The sequence below is a fragment of the Cucumis sativus genome, chromosome 3 (assembly GCF_000004075.3).
Source record: "Cucumis sativus cultivar 9930 chromosome 3, Cucumber_9930_V3, whole genome shotgun sequence".
NCBI classification, from domain to species: Eukaryota; Viridiplantae; Streptophyta; class Magnoliopsida; order Cucurbitales; family Cucurbitaceae; genus Cucumis; species Cucumis sativus.
In genome coordinates this window covers 5,231,297-5,249,387 of record NC_026657.2, presented here as the reverse complement: position 1 = coordinate 5,249,387, position 18,091 = coordinate 5,231,297, and the positions used below count along the sequence as shown (strand labels likewise).

General features: G+C 30.4%; 2 protein-coding genes across 2 annotated transcripts; one reads left to right on the top strand and one right to left on the bottom strand.

The window, feature by feature from the left end:
- Positions 1-3,885: 3,885 nt before the first annotated feature.
- LOC101204885 (NAC transcription factor 25) lies at positions 3,886-5,841 on the top strand. The gene is made up of 3 exons (XM_004149239.3): positions 3,886-4,255; positions 4,345-4,658; positions 4,849-5,841. The coding sequence occupies exons 1-3, from the start codon at positions 4,069-4,071 to the stop codon at positions 5,407-5,409; spliced, it is 1,062 nt and encodes a 353-aa protein (XP_004149287.1). The 5' UTR covers positions 3,886-4,068; the 3' UTR covers positions 5,410-5,841.
- A 5,438-nt stretch (positions 5,842-11,279) lies between these two features.
- LOC101205134 lies at positions 11,280-15,063 on the bottom strand. Its single transcript, XM_004149240.3, has 7 exons — positions 14,461-15,063; positions 13,445-13,585; positions 13,233-13,346; positions 12,925-13,098; positions 12,340-12,455; positions 12,074-12,158; positions 11,280-11,982 (listed from the first exon to the last, which is right to left on the bottom strand). The coding sequence occupies exons 1-7, from the start codon at positions 15,061-15,063 to the stop codon at positions 11,977-11,979; spliced, it is 1,239 nt and encodes a 412-aa protein (XP_004149288.2). The 3' UTR covers positions 11,280-11,976.
- Between the last annotated feature and the right edge of the window lie 3,028 nt (positions 15,064-18,091).

The following is an 18,091-nucleotide window of genomic DNA, read 5'->3' as shown; positions in this document are numbered from 1 at the left end:
TGGTTTTTCACCGTCAATATGGTGAGTTTCTCATCTTATATGTATTGGATTCAATTCTGTATTATATTATTCGAGCAAGACTAATATCATGTAAGTGAAATCAAGGGTTTTTCAACACCTATATTTATCAAATATTTTTCATCTCAACTATTTTTATAATTATTTATTAAAATAACATGATTTTTAAAAAGTCTCACATTAATGATGTCATCAGTCATAATTGGAAAAGACTTATGAGATAAAGAAAATAATAAAATGTTAATTTGAGCAAAAATTTGAAGATATATTTATTGAGAGAGACAAAGATAGGAAATGTGTATGGAATGGGCCAAAGTTGATAAAGTTAGTAATTATTCCATTTATCAGGTTGTTCAGATTTATTTATTAAATTTAAATGAAATATATATATATTCCCATTTATCTAAAATCTATTCTTTTATATCAAACGTCAAATCTTTTTATTTAACTTAAATAATATTTTTAAGTCAACTAAACACCCTATTATAAAAAGATATTGGAAATACTCTCTTCTTACTTCTCTACATTTTTTATTAGCTCCTACTTAATTAGAAATGTTTTAATTATTCAAATAAATAAATCAATACATATAAACTCATAGTTCAATTGCTAAAATCCTACACCATACTTACTTTTTAATATTGTCTTACTCATCCCATAAACGTGTGTATATATATATATGAAAATGATTAGAGATGAAAAAATAAATTAAACTATTTATAAAATATATCAAAATAGTATAAATGGATTAGAGAGTTTATGATGTCTGCTATTTTGTTATTTTTGAAAATGTTCAATTTTTATAACCGGGTTTGAAAAAAATATGTGAGTAACATTACAAATTAAATTTAGGAAAATGTGTTATATATGTACATTTACTTTCAATTTTGTTCTTTCATCAAATTATTGATGCATTCACATCAATCAGCTTTAGTCATATATTGTAAGCCATTCACTAGATTCTATTACCAATGAAGTTATTTAAATAACTTTTTAAAAAAGCAATCATTGATTAATAACGTTGAGATGTTGAAAATCACCACGTTGAAAAAAATTAGTGAAACTCACTTATTGTCATTGTGAATTGGTTTTGAGATGAAACCACATACTATCTAATATTAAAAGTCACGTGCATGTGATTAACTCTTCACATGTGTGTGAACCCTAAATCTCGTTTTAAAGTGTTGTTGTCTGCCTCAACAATTGTTATAGTGGTTGTGGTTCTTGCAAAATATTTATTTACATATTTATATTACTTTGTAGATTTAATTTATGGATTATTCCCTTTTTTTGGAGCTCTGTCGAGTTATTATGGAATTATTCTTTCATTTTTCTAGTGTGCTGCTACTTATGTTCAATAAGGTTTTGTGGCTAGGGTTTTCGCATATGTTGTTTTGCTTGTTCGTTCAACGTATGTCGTAGAGAATATCATGTTTGCAGCAAGCAACTTTAACCAACATTTTTTTAAGTTTGACGACTAAGCTTGTGAGTGTTTTATTGGAGAGCACATCGATTCTAAGATATACTAGACTGCTTTAGAGAACGGTAAAACCAAGTCAATTAAGAACATTTTCGTATTCTCTGACAATAGAGATTTAAATCATATTGTGATTATAATTCTTTTTTTGTTTTAGTAAAAGGTTTGTGCTGTTTAAAAGATGGAAATATGATTTAAAAGAAGAAGAAGAAGAATGAAAAAGAAAATGTAATAGTTAGTGAAGTCAAAATCATGTAAAAGAGAATTTAGTATATAGGTGAGAGAGAGGCAATATGATGATGAAAAGGGTAAGATTTTGTAGTGGGATTTAAAACAATTTGGGGGCACTTAGAGGGACCCTATGATATATCATTTACCAACATTTGGGGCCACAAACTTCATCATGGGATCATCCTTTTAAACATTTTGGCCATATAACCCAAAACTCTTCTCTACCTTCCCCTTAATTAACTTCATTCCACACCATTCTCCCTTCTTTGTTCAATTATCTACATTTCAAATTCTTTTAAACATATAAATATACTCAATGTTCAATTATCTACATTTCAAATTCTTTTAAACATATAAATATACTCAATATTAACAAATTCTCGAGATTGAATAAGCTTTAAGCTTACAATTGAAGTAGGGATTTATATTTGATTGAGCGGAAATAATTATGTGACAAGCTACTTTTTCTTTTACTAAGAATAAAGACACGTACGTATTCTTCTTATTGAAAATGTTGTTAATTTAATTTTGTCATATTCATTTCAAGAAAATGTTCTTTAATCTTTGAAAAAAAATTATCGTAAGTGTTATTTGTTCTTTGTTCTATTTGCCTAAGAAAAGGTTGGAACAAAGATTACAACTATTTCAAACTTTTTAATTGAAGTATATATACATCTAAACTAGTTAAACTGAATTAGGTTTGAGCTACGATAACATATGAGTTTGTTTTTCTAAATAGCTTCTATTTAGAGTGTATTTAAAATTGTAGGATGATTGTTTGAGAATGGTTAGACAATGATCTAAAAAGGAAGTAAGGATTTTTCACTTCACTTTCTACATATCCATCCTTAGATTTCACTCCACATTAGGTTCGTTTGCTAGTAGCAAATCAACATTTAGTTGAACTGTTCTACTTACACACCTAAAATATTACATCATTTTTTTACTCCATTCCATAATTATTTTACTTTTAATTTCACTTTTCTTTCATTGAAAATTACTAATGTTAAACCTTTTTTTTTCTTTTCCTTTCTTAAAGCTCTTCTAAAAATCTTGATTCTAGAACCCACCCTCCATATTCTATAATTTATTAAAATATTAAAATGTCATGTGATCTAATGCTAACAATAATTTAAACTTATTTGAAAAGGGTAAGATTCTTATCCATTCATTTATATATATATTTAATGATAATTTTTTAATTTAATTTTAACGTAAACATCCAAGTCATCAACATTTTATTTTTACATATTTGAGACGTTCACATTTTAAAATTAAAAAAAGAAAAGCCTTGAAAATTTATTATTATTTTAGTTTTAAGATAGAGAATAATTTTTATTTATTTTATTTTTCTGATTTAATAGTGAAAAACTAAATATAGAGACAATAAACAAACAAAGATGAATTATCAAACCGATTATAGTTTGAGAATTGAAAAAATAATGAATATAAAAAGAAAATAATAAAATAAATGCAAAACTAAATTTAGAAAGTAGAAAACTAGGGCACCCAAATTAAGAATGCTCTTCATTTTAAAACAACATGTTCAAATGAGAGAGAGGGAGAGAAAATAAGAAGAATATAAATAAATAAAAGAGATTTATCATAGATAATAAAATATAAAAACTATTTACAAAATAAAAAAAAATTATAATTAATAAAGGATAGAAATTTTAAGGAATTTTGTTATAGGTAGTAAATAATTTAGATATTTTGCTATTTATGAAAAAGTGGGGTAAATAAATATAGTTTTTTGAGAGTTCTTATTATTATAAAAGAAAAGAAAAGAAAAGAAAAGAAAAGAAAATCAGACAACAAAAAGGATTTTTGGGAGGGGAATTTTGCAGAGGGTCCCACTCTAATATCTCATTTTTGAATTATTATTTTGTGTGTGTGTGTGTGTGGAGAGTGGTCCCCACAGATCAGTGTCACACGTGTCAAGTTACTATTCAAGATTGAGTTCACACGCGGCGGGCACTTAACGGCTCCAGTTATACTTCGCATCAGCCTCCGGTAGGCATCGTCTACATCATATTCCTTCAACTCTGCTCGAATCAATGCTCAATTGAAGGGACTCAAAACACCATAATACCCCTACCTTCCAACCCCTCGCATCCCATTTGCTTTACCTTTAAACACTAACCTACTCCCACCCGCCTCTGATCATACCCATCTCTCTTTCTACTCCGTTTAAAAGATCGGCTTTGCCTGTTTTGTGCTACATTTTTTAGTTACTCAAAAATATAAAATAAACCCCAATTTCCTAATTCCCACCATTTTCTTCCTTCTCTTCTTCTCCACTAAATTTTACAGTATTCCATCGGAATAACAAAAAAACCTGGATGATGGAGAGCACCGACTCATCCGCCGGACCACAGCAGCCCAATTTACCGCCTGGCTTCCGATTTCATCCCACCGATGAAGAGCTCGTCGTTCACTATCTCAAAAAGAAAGCCAATTCTTCCCCTTTGCCCGTCGCCATCATCGCTGAGGTCGATCTCTACAAATTCGATCCTTGGGAGCTTCCGGGTACGTCCTCTAATTTAGAAATTGACTTTTTTTAGATGCTTTCAAAAAATATATATGGTAATTAATTAATTAAAAATTTGTGTCCACAGCAAAAGCTACGTTTGGAGAACAGGAATGGTACTTCTTTAGTCCAAGGGAAAGGAAGTACCCGAATGGTGCGCGACCCAATCGAGCAGCGACGTCTGGGTATTGGAAGGCGACGGGGACGGATAAGCCGGTGTTGGCCTCGGATGGAAGTAATCAGAAGGTTGGGGTGAAAAAGGCGCTAGTATTCTACGGCGGAAAGCCGCCTAAGGGAATCAAAACCAATTGGATTATGCATGAATATAGGTTGGCGGATAATAAGCCTTGTATCAATAAGCCTCCTGGCTATGATTTGGCCAACAAGAAAAACTCTTTGAAGGTAATTCAATAAATCCCTATTTCAATCTTTTTTCTTTTTTCTTTTTTCTTTTTTCTTTTTCTTTTTTTCTTTTTCTTTTTATTTTTAAGCTCTGAATACACCTATTTAATTAAGTACTTTATATTTACAAATAAATAAAATAAATAAGTTCCGTAGTCCAATCATGATTTCTTTCTTTTAATTAATTTAGCTCGATGATTGGGTATTATGCCGAATTTACAAGAAGAACAACTCACACAGGCCAATGGATCAAGAAAGGGAAGATTCAATGGAAGAAATGATAGGATCAATACCACATTCCTTGAGGCTAAATGATCAATATCCAAAGTTGGGTATTAATTACTCTACATTGCTTGAAAATGACCAAAATTTGCTTCAAGGTATAGTGGCCAACAATAACAATGATAATAATAATAATGGAGCTGTTAGCAATGGTACCAATTCAAAACGTCCTGCCTCTCTTTTTTGGAGTGATGAAGATCAAGATCATTCGGGCATTTCATCAAACAAGAGATTACATTTTGAAAACACTACTGATGGGGCTTCTACTTCCATTACAAGGACTCATAGTAGTAGTCACAATAATCTCCAAAATTCAACTTCCTCCTTCACCACTCTACTCACCAACCTCCCGCAAACGCCACCCCCACCTTTGCACCACCACAGTGGCGCCCACTCCGTCCTTGCTTCCATTGGAGATGGCCTTTTCCGTCCTGCATATCAAATCCCAGGTGCAAATTGGTACTCTTAGACAATCCAGGCCATTTCAACCTAGTTGAATCAGGTAATTTAAGTTTTTAAACTAAATGATTTAGATTTTAGAGAAATGTTATTTGGATATATAGGTATTCAGGGGTTTTAGTTTGGTAGTAGGTAATGTTGGTATATAGAGACATTTTCCAGATTAAAAAACACAAAAACCTCAAAAAAATAAATAAATTAAAACAAAAAACAAAAACACTCTCTTTGATGACCAATTTCAAAATTGAGGGCATAAATTAATATTTTCTACATAATTATTATAGATTCCATACCCATTTGAAAGGAGGCCAATGTATACATATAGTTTTCTTTTTCTTTTCTTTTCTTTTCTTTTTTGTTTGAAGAAATAGAACAGTGGTAATAACCCTTTTGTACAGAGTAGTTAATTAATCATATATATTATATGGTCTATTTATATGCATAATGTAAAATCTAAATTAAATGTACTGCTTCCATATATATAATTTTAATTTTTATGCAATTTTATAATTTCATTATTTTTCTTTTTATTTTCATTTCTTTTCTTTTATTATTTTGTCTATCTCTAGACTCACGTGCAGATGCATGGTCCGACTTAGGTTTATTCATGTGAAATTTTGCCTACTTATTACAAACCCTAATGGGAAAGATATCTTATTTCTTTTCTAACAAATCTTCCTTTTTTCCCATCTAGATCTTGAATTTAATATATATATATATATATATCCAAATGATTTTTTTTATCAAATCTCTTGACTTTGAAGTTAATAATATAAGTATGTACCTGAAATGGAATTTAATTGAAAATTGAGGATTGATTATAAATGATCTTCACAATTTGATATTTTGTTTCATGAACATAGATGTGGGAAGAAAAAAGATGGAAATATGATATATTTTCTTTTCTGAGGAACCAAACACTAATTATATCATTTATATTATTTCAAAGTACTCACGAATAAGGATTATTATGATAGTTTCCTTGATATGATACATCTCTTTCATTTATTAATATTTAGAGAAATTGGAATATATAATTGAACTTATACTTAATCAAAATTATAATATAGTTCAAGGAAGGTTGATTTCTATGGAAAAATTTATAGACCTCATTTTTCAATAAAGATTTTGTTGTTAGTTTTATATATATATATATATATATAAATAAATTTAATTTTCTTTTAAGTTCAAACTAGAAAAATGGGGGTGGGAAAGATGATTCTGATCTCTAGCATATAAAAGAGATTATTGATATCTTATTATGCTCACGTTGTCAAATTAATTAAATATATGAAAACTGCTTTTACATTTCAAATTTTTTAATTTTCAATTTAAAAAAAAAAATTAGCCAATTTTTTTAATTTTGAAAAATATATATTGAAAGGTATTGTAGTTTTTAGTTTTTAAATATTTACTTAGATTCTAAAATGCATTATTACAAAACTTAAACTAAATTAAAAGGGAATAAACATAATTTAGAAAATGAAAACTAAAGTAAAAATCATTATCTAATAAGCCCACTACTTATTCATTTATTTTAAGAAAAAATTATTCTTATGGATCTAGAAAATATTTAAAATTTCAACAGTCAAATTACAACAAAAGTACTATATGAAAGATTTGGGTATGATCCAAACCCAATTGAATTAAATTTCCAAAAAAAAAAAAATATCAAATAAGATTTGTAAGATAAATAGCACATTCATATAAATATCAATGCAAGCTCAAGAATTAAATTTTCCTTTTGCCTCTCCATCATAATCACAAATAGCCAACTTTAATTAAAATAGAAAATCAAATTTCTCCAAATCCTAAACAAGGAAAAAGATCATTAAGTAGATATTTGAGTGTGGTTGTCATTTTCTTTCATATTATATTTGATAAGATATAGCTATTAAGCATATTCCATGAGGTCACATAAAGAAATTGACAAGAAGAAAGACTCTCATGCGTCACAAAGTTGGCTTTTTATTCATTTTTTTAAAAATTGTTTACAAATATATTTAATATATTTTTAAAAATAATAAGAAGAAATTTTTTTTATGGCTAAATGGGACCATTCCCATAATTATCTAAATAGGAATCATTATCTTAAAACTACCCCATATTTAATACCTCTTTTAATTGCATTCCATTGTGAGGAAAAAGTACAAAACAACTTTACAATGGTTTGAATTATTAGTGCTTAATTTTGGATTAGATATCAAAAGAAATTATTATTTATGTGATTGATACTTCCACTCTAAGCCTACCCATCAACCTCTAAGAGTTAATTAGCCTCATCTATCGTATAATTTTTTTTTCTTTTAATAATGTAGATCCCACACATAGATTTTTATTTATTGTAATTAATATATTTTTACAATATGAAATACTTTTGTTTTTTGGGGGTAAAAAGAATTAAAGTGGATAAATAGTGTAACACCAAGAATTGAATGCTATTGTATATGCATGTCACCAAGCTTACATTTGCAATGAGTAGATGTGCACCAAATATTTTGCTATCCTTTGAAAAGAACAAATTGAAGGGCATTGAGAAAAAGCTAGAAAAGTTATAGCTTCAAATATTTTGTTTGAAAAAAAAAAGTTTTTTGTAATAAAAAAAATGTCTAAACCCATATTGCAAAATGTTTAAAGTTTAGCCAACAAGTATCAAACACAACTAAAAGAATAATCGTACTCATTAATTTATTTTTTTTAATCAAAGCTACAAGTCTCAAAATCACTTTACATGTCTATAATGTTTAATCTATCAACTTTGAATTTGGCTTTATTAGTAATTAATTGTTTCTAATCATCATTTTAAATCAAGACAACATTTAGATATATATATTATATTGTAGATGTAAATGTTGATGCAAGATCAATACTAATTTTTAAAAGAATAGAGTTTTAGAAATATCTTTGAGGTAAACGAAAGAAAGAAAATAAATTACTCAAGACAATTTAATTTTGAGATTGAACAATGTGAAAATTTAATGATTTTTTTTATTTTATCAATTCTAGAGATAAGTTGGTCTTTCAAATTCAATTTCTTTAAAAATAAAAGAGTTTCTAATTTAAAATAAGTTAAAAATTTGAGGAAAAGTAGTAGCACATAACTTCATCGGAATTGACAATATTATGCGAAACAATTATAATTATGTGTAATAAAGATGATAAAACTGAAAATTTTGAATTGAGCTAACGTAGCAATTCCAAAAAATAGGAGAGAAGTGTCAAAATTTCCAAAGAAATTTTCTCAAGATCTCTTAAAAAATCACTTTACACCACCATGCATGCTTATTATATCCAAGCAAAAAAGTAACTGAAACGTGATGATCAACCAGATTCAAGAGTACTCAACCTTCTATATGCAATATCTTTAAGAGCAAAAATTCATTAAAAATCTGTATGTCCACTATGAGTAGTAATCTGAACTTAGTCGTTAAATAAAATCATAATTCATTGCTTCTAAAATGTTTGCCCTAAAACTAAGGTCAAAAGGAAAAGTTTCATTTGCCAATTAGCTATTTTTCCTACCATATATATTATGTTTATGAAAACTAAGTTTTATCTTACCCTTTTAGTATTAGAGTCTAACTTTTGTATACTAATCTAGTGACCAAATTAGAATAATAAATTCAAACCATGTCGTGGGAATGAACCAAAGTTACTCCATTTAAATGATTTATAGAATATTTTTTTTAATGCCCTTTTAGGACGCATTTGAAATATTTCATAGATTAGTTAGAGAGAACTTTAAAGAGATAAAAAGAAAAGTAGGGAGGGAGAGAAAGCTTGTATTAGGGTTTTACAATAGATCACCATACATCCATGTTTAAAAAAAAGAAACTTTAAATACACTATCTAACTAATTAAGTGGTGATCCATTAACTTAGGCTTTTACATATAAGAGATCAAATTACTCTAAGGTACGTTAAATATAGTGTACTTAAACTATATTAAATATACTCTAACACCACTCGTCACATACTTGAATTTCAATTTTCAAAAGAAAAATTGGGAGAAGAGAAAGTAAAGAGAAGGTAGTAAATATTACTTTTTTTAAATAAAAAACGTAACCTTTCATGATTAAATAGGGAAGAAAAAAAGTTGTTTCTTGTAATAAATAACTGGAAAATTAAAGAAAAACAGATGGGAAAGATGTAAAACAAAAAGCTCATGAAAATGGATTTTAAATTTTTAACACATTCTCACATAATTTAGTCTCAGTTAGTTGCTTTTAAAACAATAATTGAGCCTCTATTATGAAATATAATATCGAACGGCTTTAATGAAAATTCTTACATAAATAAATTAAAAGGTTGATTAAGAGTCAACTTCATTTAAAATTTATAAAGAAAGAACAAGTTCTATCAAATAATCAAAATTGAAAGCTTAAGTTTTGAAAAGTTTTTATGCTAGGAAATAAACGGTAAGAAATTTAAAATAAAGAGACCAAATTGTAACAAGTTTCAAATATATAGAAATTAAATGGTTAAACTAATTTGTTAAGTTACAAATCAAAATTCAAAGGTTGAATTGATTATTTCATTGAAAATTCAGGAGTTCCTTTTGTTCTAATTTATTTTGGGAAGAAAATAGCAATCTTTTTACCACTAATATCATTTTTGTTTGTAAGCTTCCTAATTTGTATCATTTTAAAATATAGTATAATAAACCAAATTATAGTAAAATTGATCTTTCTGTTCGTCGAGATTATGCCTAAACGAGGAAGAGCATTAGCTTTCCATAAAATAATTAAAGCCACATTTGGTAATTAATTTTTTTATTTAGAAAAAAGTTAAATCTATTTTCTTTTAATTTATTCAAATGTCACTTATTAAGTAAAATAGTTAAATTCTTAACAAGTCCAAATATGAAAAGCACATTTTGGTTTTAGGTTTCAAATGCTGCCTTAGTTTCTTAAAACGTTAGTAAATAAAAGATAACAAAATTGGTGGAATGAGAATATAAAAAAGTAATTAAAAATAATAAATAAGTGTATAGTAATAATTTTTTTGGAAGGAATTACAAATACAACAAAATCAATAAATCATCGTCTTCATCTGGGTAGACTTCTAATAGTGATAGAAAATATAGTTTATATAAACTTAATATTACAACTAAAATTTGCTATGTTTTCGATTTTTTACAATCTATGTGTTAATACTTTTAAGTGTCATACTTGCAATTGTCTTAAAATTAAAATCCAAGTGATCCTATCCAACTCTAAAATTTTGTCTCCACGGTCAATAGAGTTGTATCACTCGTATACCTAATGCAAAATATCTTCTCTAATGTAAAGAGATACAATTAAGATAGAATTGTTTTTTTCTTTTTCTTTTTTAATTTATTAGTGGGTAAAACAGATTACTAGTATGTGCAATAATTGCAAGAATTGGAGATCGAATGTCAAGAGAAAAGTGAATGTCAATACTTACTTTGGTAAATGTGCCATCAATATGCATGCTCTATTAAAAACCCTAGCATTTGTGACCATTTGGTTTTTCTATTTTTAACCTAAGTCTATTTCTTTTCTTTTCTCTTTTACCATAACTTGCATTTCTTTTCATTTCTTTTTTCACAGTAACTTGCATTTTTTATGAAGTAAGAGTTTAAGTTCCTAACTAAATTTTAAAATAAAAATGAAGGAAAAAACGACTAATTTTTTAGACTTAACTTAGTTTGTGAAAACCTAAGTAAAAAGTATAACAAAGCAATAAATTTATTTTTTTAAAAAAAAATACAAAAGTCAAATGATTACTAAAGGAGAAAAAGTGAAATCAGCGGTTCAGCCATGATGGGATAGATATTTGATAAATTAAAGCAATCCATCCAATATAATAACCAAGTGACACATGAGAAGAATATCCCTAAGAAAACAAAACAAGGTCATGAGAAACAATATTAATGGCGCTTGATTTGTAATACATGTGGGGTCTTAGTGTTCAATGGAATCCCCCCATCTGCCACAACCCTATTTATTCCCCTATTCCATCCCCCAAAAAGATAACATCCTACATATTCCAGAATATACAAGCACCGTCTCTGCTTTCCCTTTTCCAAATTAATTTGCCTTGAAGGACCTTATTTGAGGATAATTGCACCCTAAGTCCTTCATGCATGTTGTGACACAACCAAACTAATGAATAATAACAAACATCAAACTTTTCAATTTGTGTTCGTCTACATCTCAACTAATCTTGCAAACTAACCCCTTCATTCTACAACCTTAGTCAGAAAAATTGATGGTGAAGGAACTTAAAAGAGGCTTCAAGAAGTTTTTTTCTAAAGCTTCGGATCTTTGGTGCCATGGGGAAAGCTTGAAGAGCCAATGGAAGGAAGTGGAAGATTCTATTTTATTTCATTATTTTTTATACAGTTGATGTTAAAGCTATCAAACGAAAAAAGAATACATGTAATGTGACGTCTATAATCACATACAACAATCAATATTTGCACCTGAAATCATATTTATATGTGTATGCTATACCATTTCTGGGAGTGGATCGTACTCTTGACACTCTCGGAGTCTAACTGAGCAATAAACGTTTCCATCTTCAGATCTGTACTTAGTTTTTTTCCTGCAAGCTTAGCTCTGATAAAACCAAAGAAGCAGAACAGAAATGGTTATTCCAGCAAGGTATATTTAATAGAATGTTTAATCAAGGGTTATAAGACCAAAATACCTGAGTCGAATCTGTGGGAAGAGGATCTGAACTCAAATCTGTTGCTACCTCTGAGATTCTGGCCTCCGATTTTTCGTTTGAGTAACTAGCAATCAGATAAAGTAGTAAATGTTAGGAGAGGACTAGCTATAGTGAGGCGAGACCGCAATGACAGGAAAACATATTGCCCAACAGTCAACAATACTTGAATACTTGATTTGGACTCACCTCCCCACTAAAGTAATATAACATAATATGACTAACCGATGATACTACTATATGCTTACGTTGAGAGTATAGTCACCCAGATAAGCTCCACACAATCAACCCACAGGAGTCTTTGTTCTACAGGAATAACACCGTATGTGATAAGATGAGCAAATGGCCAAAGTTTCCAACCCGCCTGAACAAAAAATAATTCAAAATTAAGTTTGCATCCATACAAACCAACATCAAATTCAGTTGAAAAGAACTCTTCAAACTTTTGGTAATGATATTTTCATAGTTCTTATGGTGTGAATAAAATTCCGATCCAAACTCTGGACATGTCATTGATCGGTTCGTTGTATGTGTAGTATAACTAAGCAAAACTGATTTCCAACCTTTTGTACACAAGCCAAAAAAAAAGGCACTATTGTACATGTAACACTTGCCTACACTTGAAGTGTCACACCTCGTCCCAGATTATCCTACTAAAACTATGACGAGTTGTGACAACAATACGATAATATGTGAATAATATTGCGAAATGGACAATTTAAAGCAGAAAGTGACTTCCCAACACTTGTACGAATAAGAAATGTAATGTGTTTTGCCTTCTTCAACTAACTCATAGAAATGTGAAAATTTAGGAAAAGAATAGAATCTCTTACAGTAAGCATAGGCCAAAATGTCGCCTTTAGTTCATTAAATATAGAAACTGGGGACTCAAGCCGCAGGAAACCTAATACCACGAAATAAATACTGTTCCAAACTGCCGACCATGCCGTTTGATCGAAGGCTACTTTTGCAGGAACTACCCACCAATCTTGAAAAGGAAAAAGACCCTAGAAACACAAGACAGATAATTTCTTCTTTAATGTGAAGAAATGGGACTGAGATTAACAAACTGAAGTTTATCTTAAGATAAGAAAACATCTTGCGGAAACAATGGATGAGGAATAAAATTAACAAGGCATACCTCACAAAAATGATAGTAGTAGTGGGAAAGGGAACCGTGTAAAGAAAAGCCAACGAGGCCTGATCTGAACATGCGTGTGCGATCAAATTCAAACAGAGGCTTTCCTTCAAAACACTACAAGAGCAAATTTAAAAATGAGAAAACTATCTACTTAGGCACAGAAAGAGTAGATATTTGGGGGCGCAAAAAGTTGACGGTATGACCGAGTTTACCTGCGCAATCCAATCTCCAAGAGAGTACACCACTCCACTAATCACCATTTTAGCAAGGACAGGGTGCGTCTTAAGAGCTTCCTCATAAGCACTCCAGTTGTGTTGAGGGGCATATCTCAGTATTTCATAAAGTGTCCATCCCTGCAGTTAAAAGGAAAAGAAATATTAGAATGCTGCATAGATTTCGATAACATGCTTGAACTGTGAGTTACTATAAGATTACTCAGCACACTTCTTTAGACCGTTGTCTAAGTGCTAAACTTATTGATTCCCAGAATAGGTTGTGTTAGGGAATCCTTTCAAAATAAGTGCTTTTAGCAAAAGACTAACGTAGAGTGCATTCAATAAGTAATTACTTTTGTTGAGAATCCCACGTTAGAAAAATCAAGGGGAACTCTTTTTCTATCTAGGTTGCTCTTTTCAATGTCAATTGATTTTATGATGGAACTTCGTGTTATTTAATAACTTTGGTACTTGATACTACGTCTTGCAAGTAATTCTTGGCAACTGACCCAAGAATTTGTTTTTCTTTTTAATTTAAAAAGAAAAAAAGAAACGTAGTTACACTACAACTGCTTTCCTACAACAATTGAAGGTGTTTTTTTTTTTTTTTACTTTTTCCCAAAGCATGAAACTCTTCACAGTTTTCCAAAATGCTGAAGCAGTGAAGTTTCACGCTAATTTTAAGTTTACAAGCGTTTAACCAATTTATTCCTGTCTTTTAGTAGAGCAAACTTGATATAGATATCATATGATTCGTATCACCAATCACCGCATAACTTTCGATTAACAACATGCAAACAGAAAAATTCCAGTTCTAGCTGTTTCTTCTTCCCATAGCTAAGATTGAACTACACAGTAGCATAGTTTATTCCTTTCATTTATGAGTCTAAGAGTGACAGTATATTCAACTTAGCTTCACAACCTTATTCAAAGCAATTCCAGACCATACAATTTCACTTCCCTAGTAAACACAGAAAACTACTGAATCGAAGGAATTGAAAAGAATGACTCACATGCCAATAATCTTGGTCGATGGTAAGCAACTTGGTGAGAGCATAAGAACCCGCCGCAAGAACAATGGTGGCATTGATAATCCGATCAATCATAACCCTCTCCATTTCCCCGGTCTCTGTTCCGCCGCCATCGGCAACAGAAGCAGAAGAAGAAAACCCCTGAATTTCACCAGCGCCTCCCAACGAGAGCTCGCCGAATCCACCAACCGCAGTCCCCATCTCTCCCTCCGCGCCATCCCTCTCCGCCCGACCCAGCGCCACCCCTTCCTGTTGGTCGGTAAAATCAGAACTCTGCACCGGGATAACATCGAACTCTTCCACAGCCGAGTTCAAGGCCCAATTCGAGTTCCGCCCAATTGTGGAGAAAATAGAACGCTCTGGAAGCTTCGGGGCGTGGAAATTGATGAAGGCGCGCGGAGGAGAGGGGGCCGGAGCTCGCTTTGCAGTGGTGAAGGAAGTGAAGGTGTGAGGAGGCGTGGCGTGCACCGAAGCCATGGGGGAGTTGGAATGAGATGGTGAGTGGGGAGGAAGTGAGTGGCCGGAGAATGGTACTCCGGGTTGGAAGGAAGCGGAGGAAAGAGAAGAGCCAATTAATATACACATACCAATGAGTGGATACTATTCATCCTATAAAATCAATAATTTTGTGTTTTCTTCTCAAAAATCAATATTTTTATGAATAAAATCAATATTCTTGTTTTCATTTTTTTTTTAATTTTTACATACCATTAATATAAAAATATTTATTGACAACCTCCAATTTACTTTCTTTTCATAATATTTTGATTTTGACATTTTAAACCTTAATTTCAATCTAAATATTTTATCTTATAACTCAAACCCAAAACAATAAGAAAAGATGGAAAACCTAACTTTGTATGAACTAAAAACAACTTATCCCAAAGAAGAAAAAAAAGTACTGTTACCTAAAATTTCATAACTCAAAAAACCTAACTTTGTGTTAACTCAAAAGTAGTTATAAGAAGAACAAAAAAAAAAAAAAAAATACAAAGGAAACACGAATATCGAAGAAATATAATATTAAATTAAATTAAGGAATTATAAAAACTCAGAATTTTCAAAATCTCCCCAATTTGTGTGTGACTTTTAAAGTCCACCAAACGCCACTATTTACAGGCAATTTGACAAGTTTGAGGTGGAATAAATGGACACTAGCTAATCCTATATCTTTGTGACCTTACAACATCGTTCTTATTTGTACTAGTTCTTTCTTTATTTTCACTCCCATGCATCCTAGAAAAATTCCTAAAAGATCACCTAACATAAATTGTTTCGAACTTAGCACACTTAACTTTTGAATTTCTATGATTGAACCACAAAAACTGAAGGTGAATATTGTTGGTATAGGTAGTAACTTTTGGTTCTTTTAAGTATTTCTTAACTTTATTTTCATGTACCCAAGATTCCACTCATTGAGATGTGATATTGGTTTATTAATGTTTCTCTCCTAAATTTAGGGCGTTACATAATGACCATCTGTTTTAATAATATTTATAATAAATTTGACTTTGTATACTATAATAAATGTTATAAATAGTTTGGGTATATGCTCCATTCCATCGGTCTTTTTCTCCTTTTTTTTTTAGGCAAATCTTTGGACGCTCATCGAAGATGATGGAAATAACTCTAAAAATACATCTTTCTAAAACAAAAAGAAACCCAAGAAAAATGTTGAAATTGCAAAAGCATAAGCCGATGGAGAATATGACAATAACATACAACATTAACAATCTTTCTAACAAACATCTAAACAGTAGAGAATAATCAATCCACACAATTGACGAGATTGGTGGCCCTTAGCGCATTGGATTTTACCATTTATAAGGGTCGTGATCATTCCACTTTCGTTTAACCTCTTTTAACATCTTTATAATAGTGTCGTATTTGAGTAGACCAGTTCTTCTCTAGATTATGAGTGGATTTTATTCTTGTTGTTGTTTTATGTTTGTAACTGTATCACATTTGTATAAAAGAAATATGCAATGTAATGGTTATCATATGATCTAATGTTTGTAATTTTATCATTAAGATTCTAAATTTGCTGACTTTATATAGGCTAGCTACAAGACTATGCATATGTATAAAAGGTTCAATTAACATAATCTTATTTTGTTGCTTAAACATGATGTGATTTGTCAGTTGTATACAAGTTTTTCTCTCTTACTCTGGTGTAAAAGAAAAGAGAAGTTTCTTGGATAACTTAGGAAAAAACACAGGATTTTAAGATATTTGGGTTATAAAGCCTACTTTTGTTCGTCATATCTCTATATAGTATCAAATAATTGTATTCACAATATCCTACTTCTAAAACTAATGTTATTATTTACACTAGTGGTGAAGTATGAAGTATGAAGGGTGACATGAATATCGACAATTGTGACTGTTGTTGAGCTTTAACTTTGCTTATCAAAGACTTTTGAGATAATAAAGAAGACTTACTATACTATAATATGAAATAAAAATAAAATAGATCTTTTCTAGGTCATATAAATATCATGTTCAACTTCAAAGTATGGTGAACAAACTCTCGGCGTGTCTTCATTGCATATACTCACTTTTAAGACCTAAATGTTGAAGTGAAACACAAGACTCATATCTAAATCTCTTTGGACGTAATATTCATGTGTTTCGACCTTTAATTAAGTCAAGTGACCTCTTGGCACCTAGATGCCACAGATGCTTGCCTCTCGAGATCCATATGATAAAGTTCAATCCACAAAAATGACTTTATTTCTAAAACCACTTCTATGTTTGTTTAATGAAGTTTTAGCTAATTGCTCTCTCGAGTAAACAATTTTCAATAGTTAATTCTTTCTCTCGAACAAAATTAGGTGTTGAATATAGCTCTAAATTCTAATCAAACAAACTAAACATTGCAACCCTTCATATTTCTCAAAGAAAACATTTTAACCTTTTATTTCAATCATAGCATATAGTAAACTAAAATAGGCAGCAAGCAAAAAGATGTAAGAATGATAACGAAAGTGCATTGTGTTTATAGCAAAAACTATAGGCCTCTCGGCCATTAAATTCTTACTACAAAAGCAATATAAAGAAAAGATAAAAACAAGAAGAAAAAAAGATGTGTGTCAAGCCTTAGAATCAATGTTTTGCATTCCTTGGCTCCATAATTGTCTGTTTTACTACAAAGTTAGGGGAATGAGATTTGATATTCTTCTTTGTACTCTCACAACTATAAGCTCTCACCTTAAGTTACTAAAAGCAAGAAGGAAAGGGGATGGGAATATGGTTTATAGTAGATTGAGTAAAACTCGGAGAAGATGAACTTTCTCTGTTTTGTTCACACGCTCTCTACATTCTCTCAACTCTATCCAACACTCCGGCCTCAATACTCTAACACTTTGAAATGAACTTTAGTTGTCTATTTATAGATGTTGGATGGGTGCAACAATACATGGATTCCAACTCAATAATTATAAATTCATTTGAGGCTATAAGTCACTACAATGTTGCACCGCTACCAAGTTGCGTCATTCTGAATGTCGGATGCTATTTGCTGACATTTCCACCAACTAATTTGTCTTCTAGCAATGTAAATCTCGTGGTATCTTTTTCATTGGCTACTTGGATTGACGTGAGTCAGATTCAA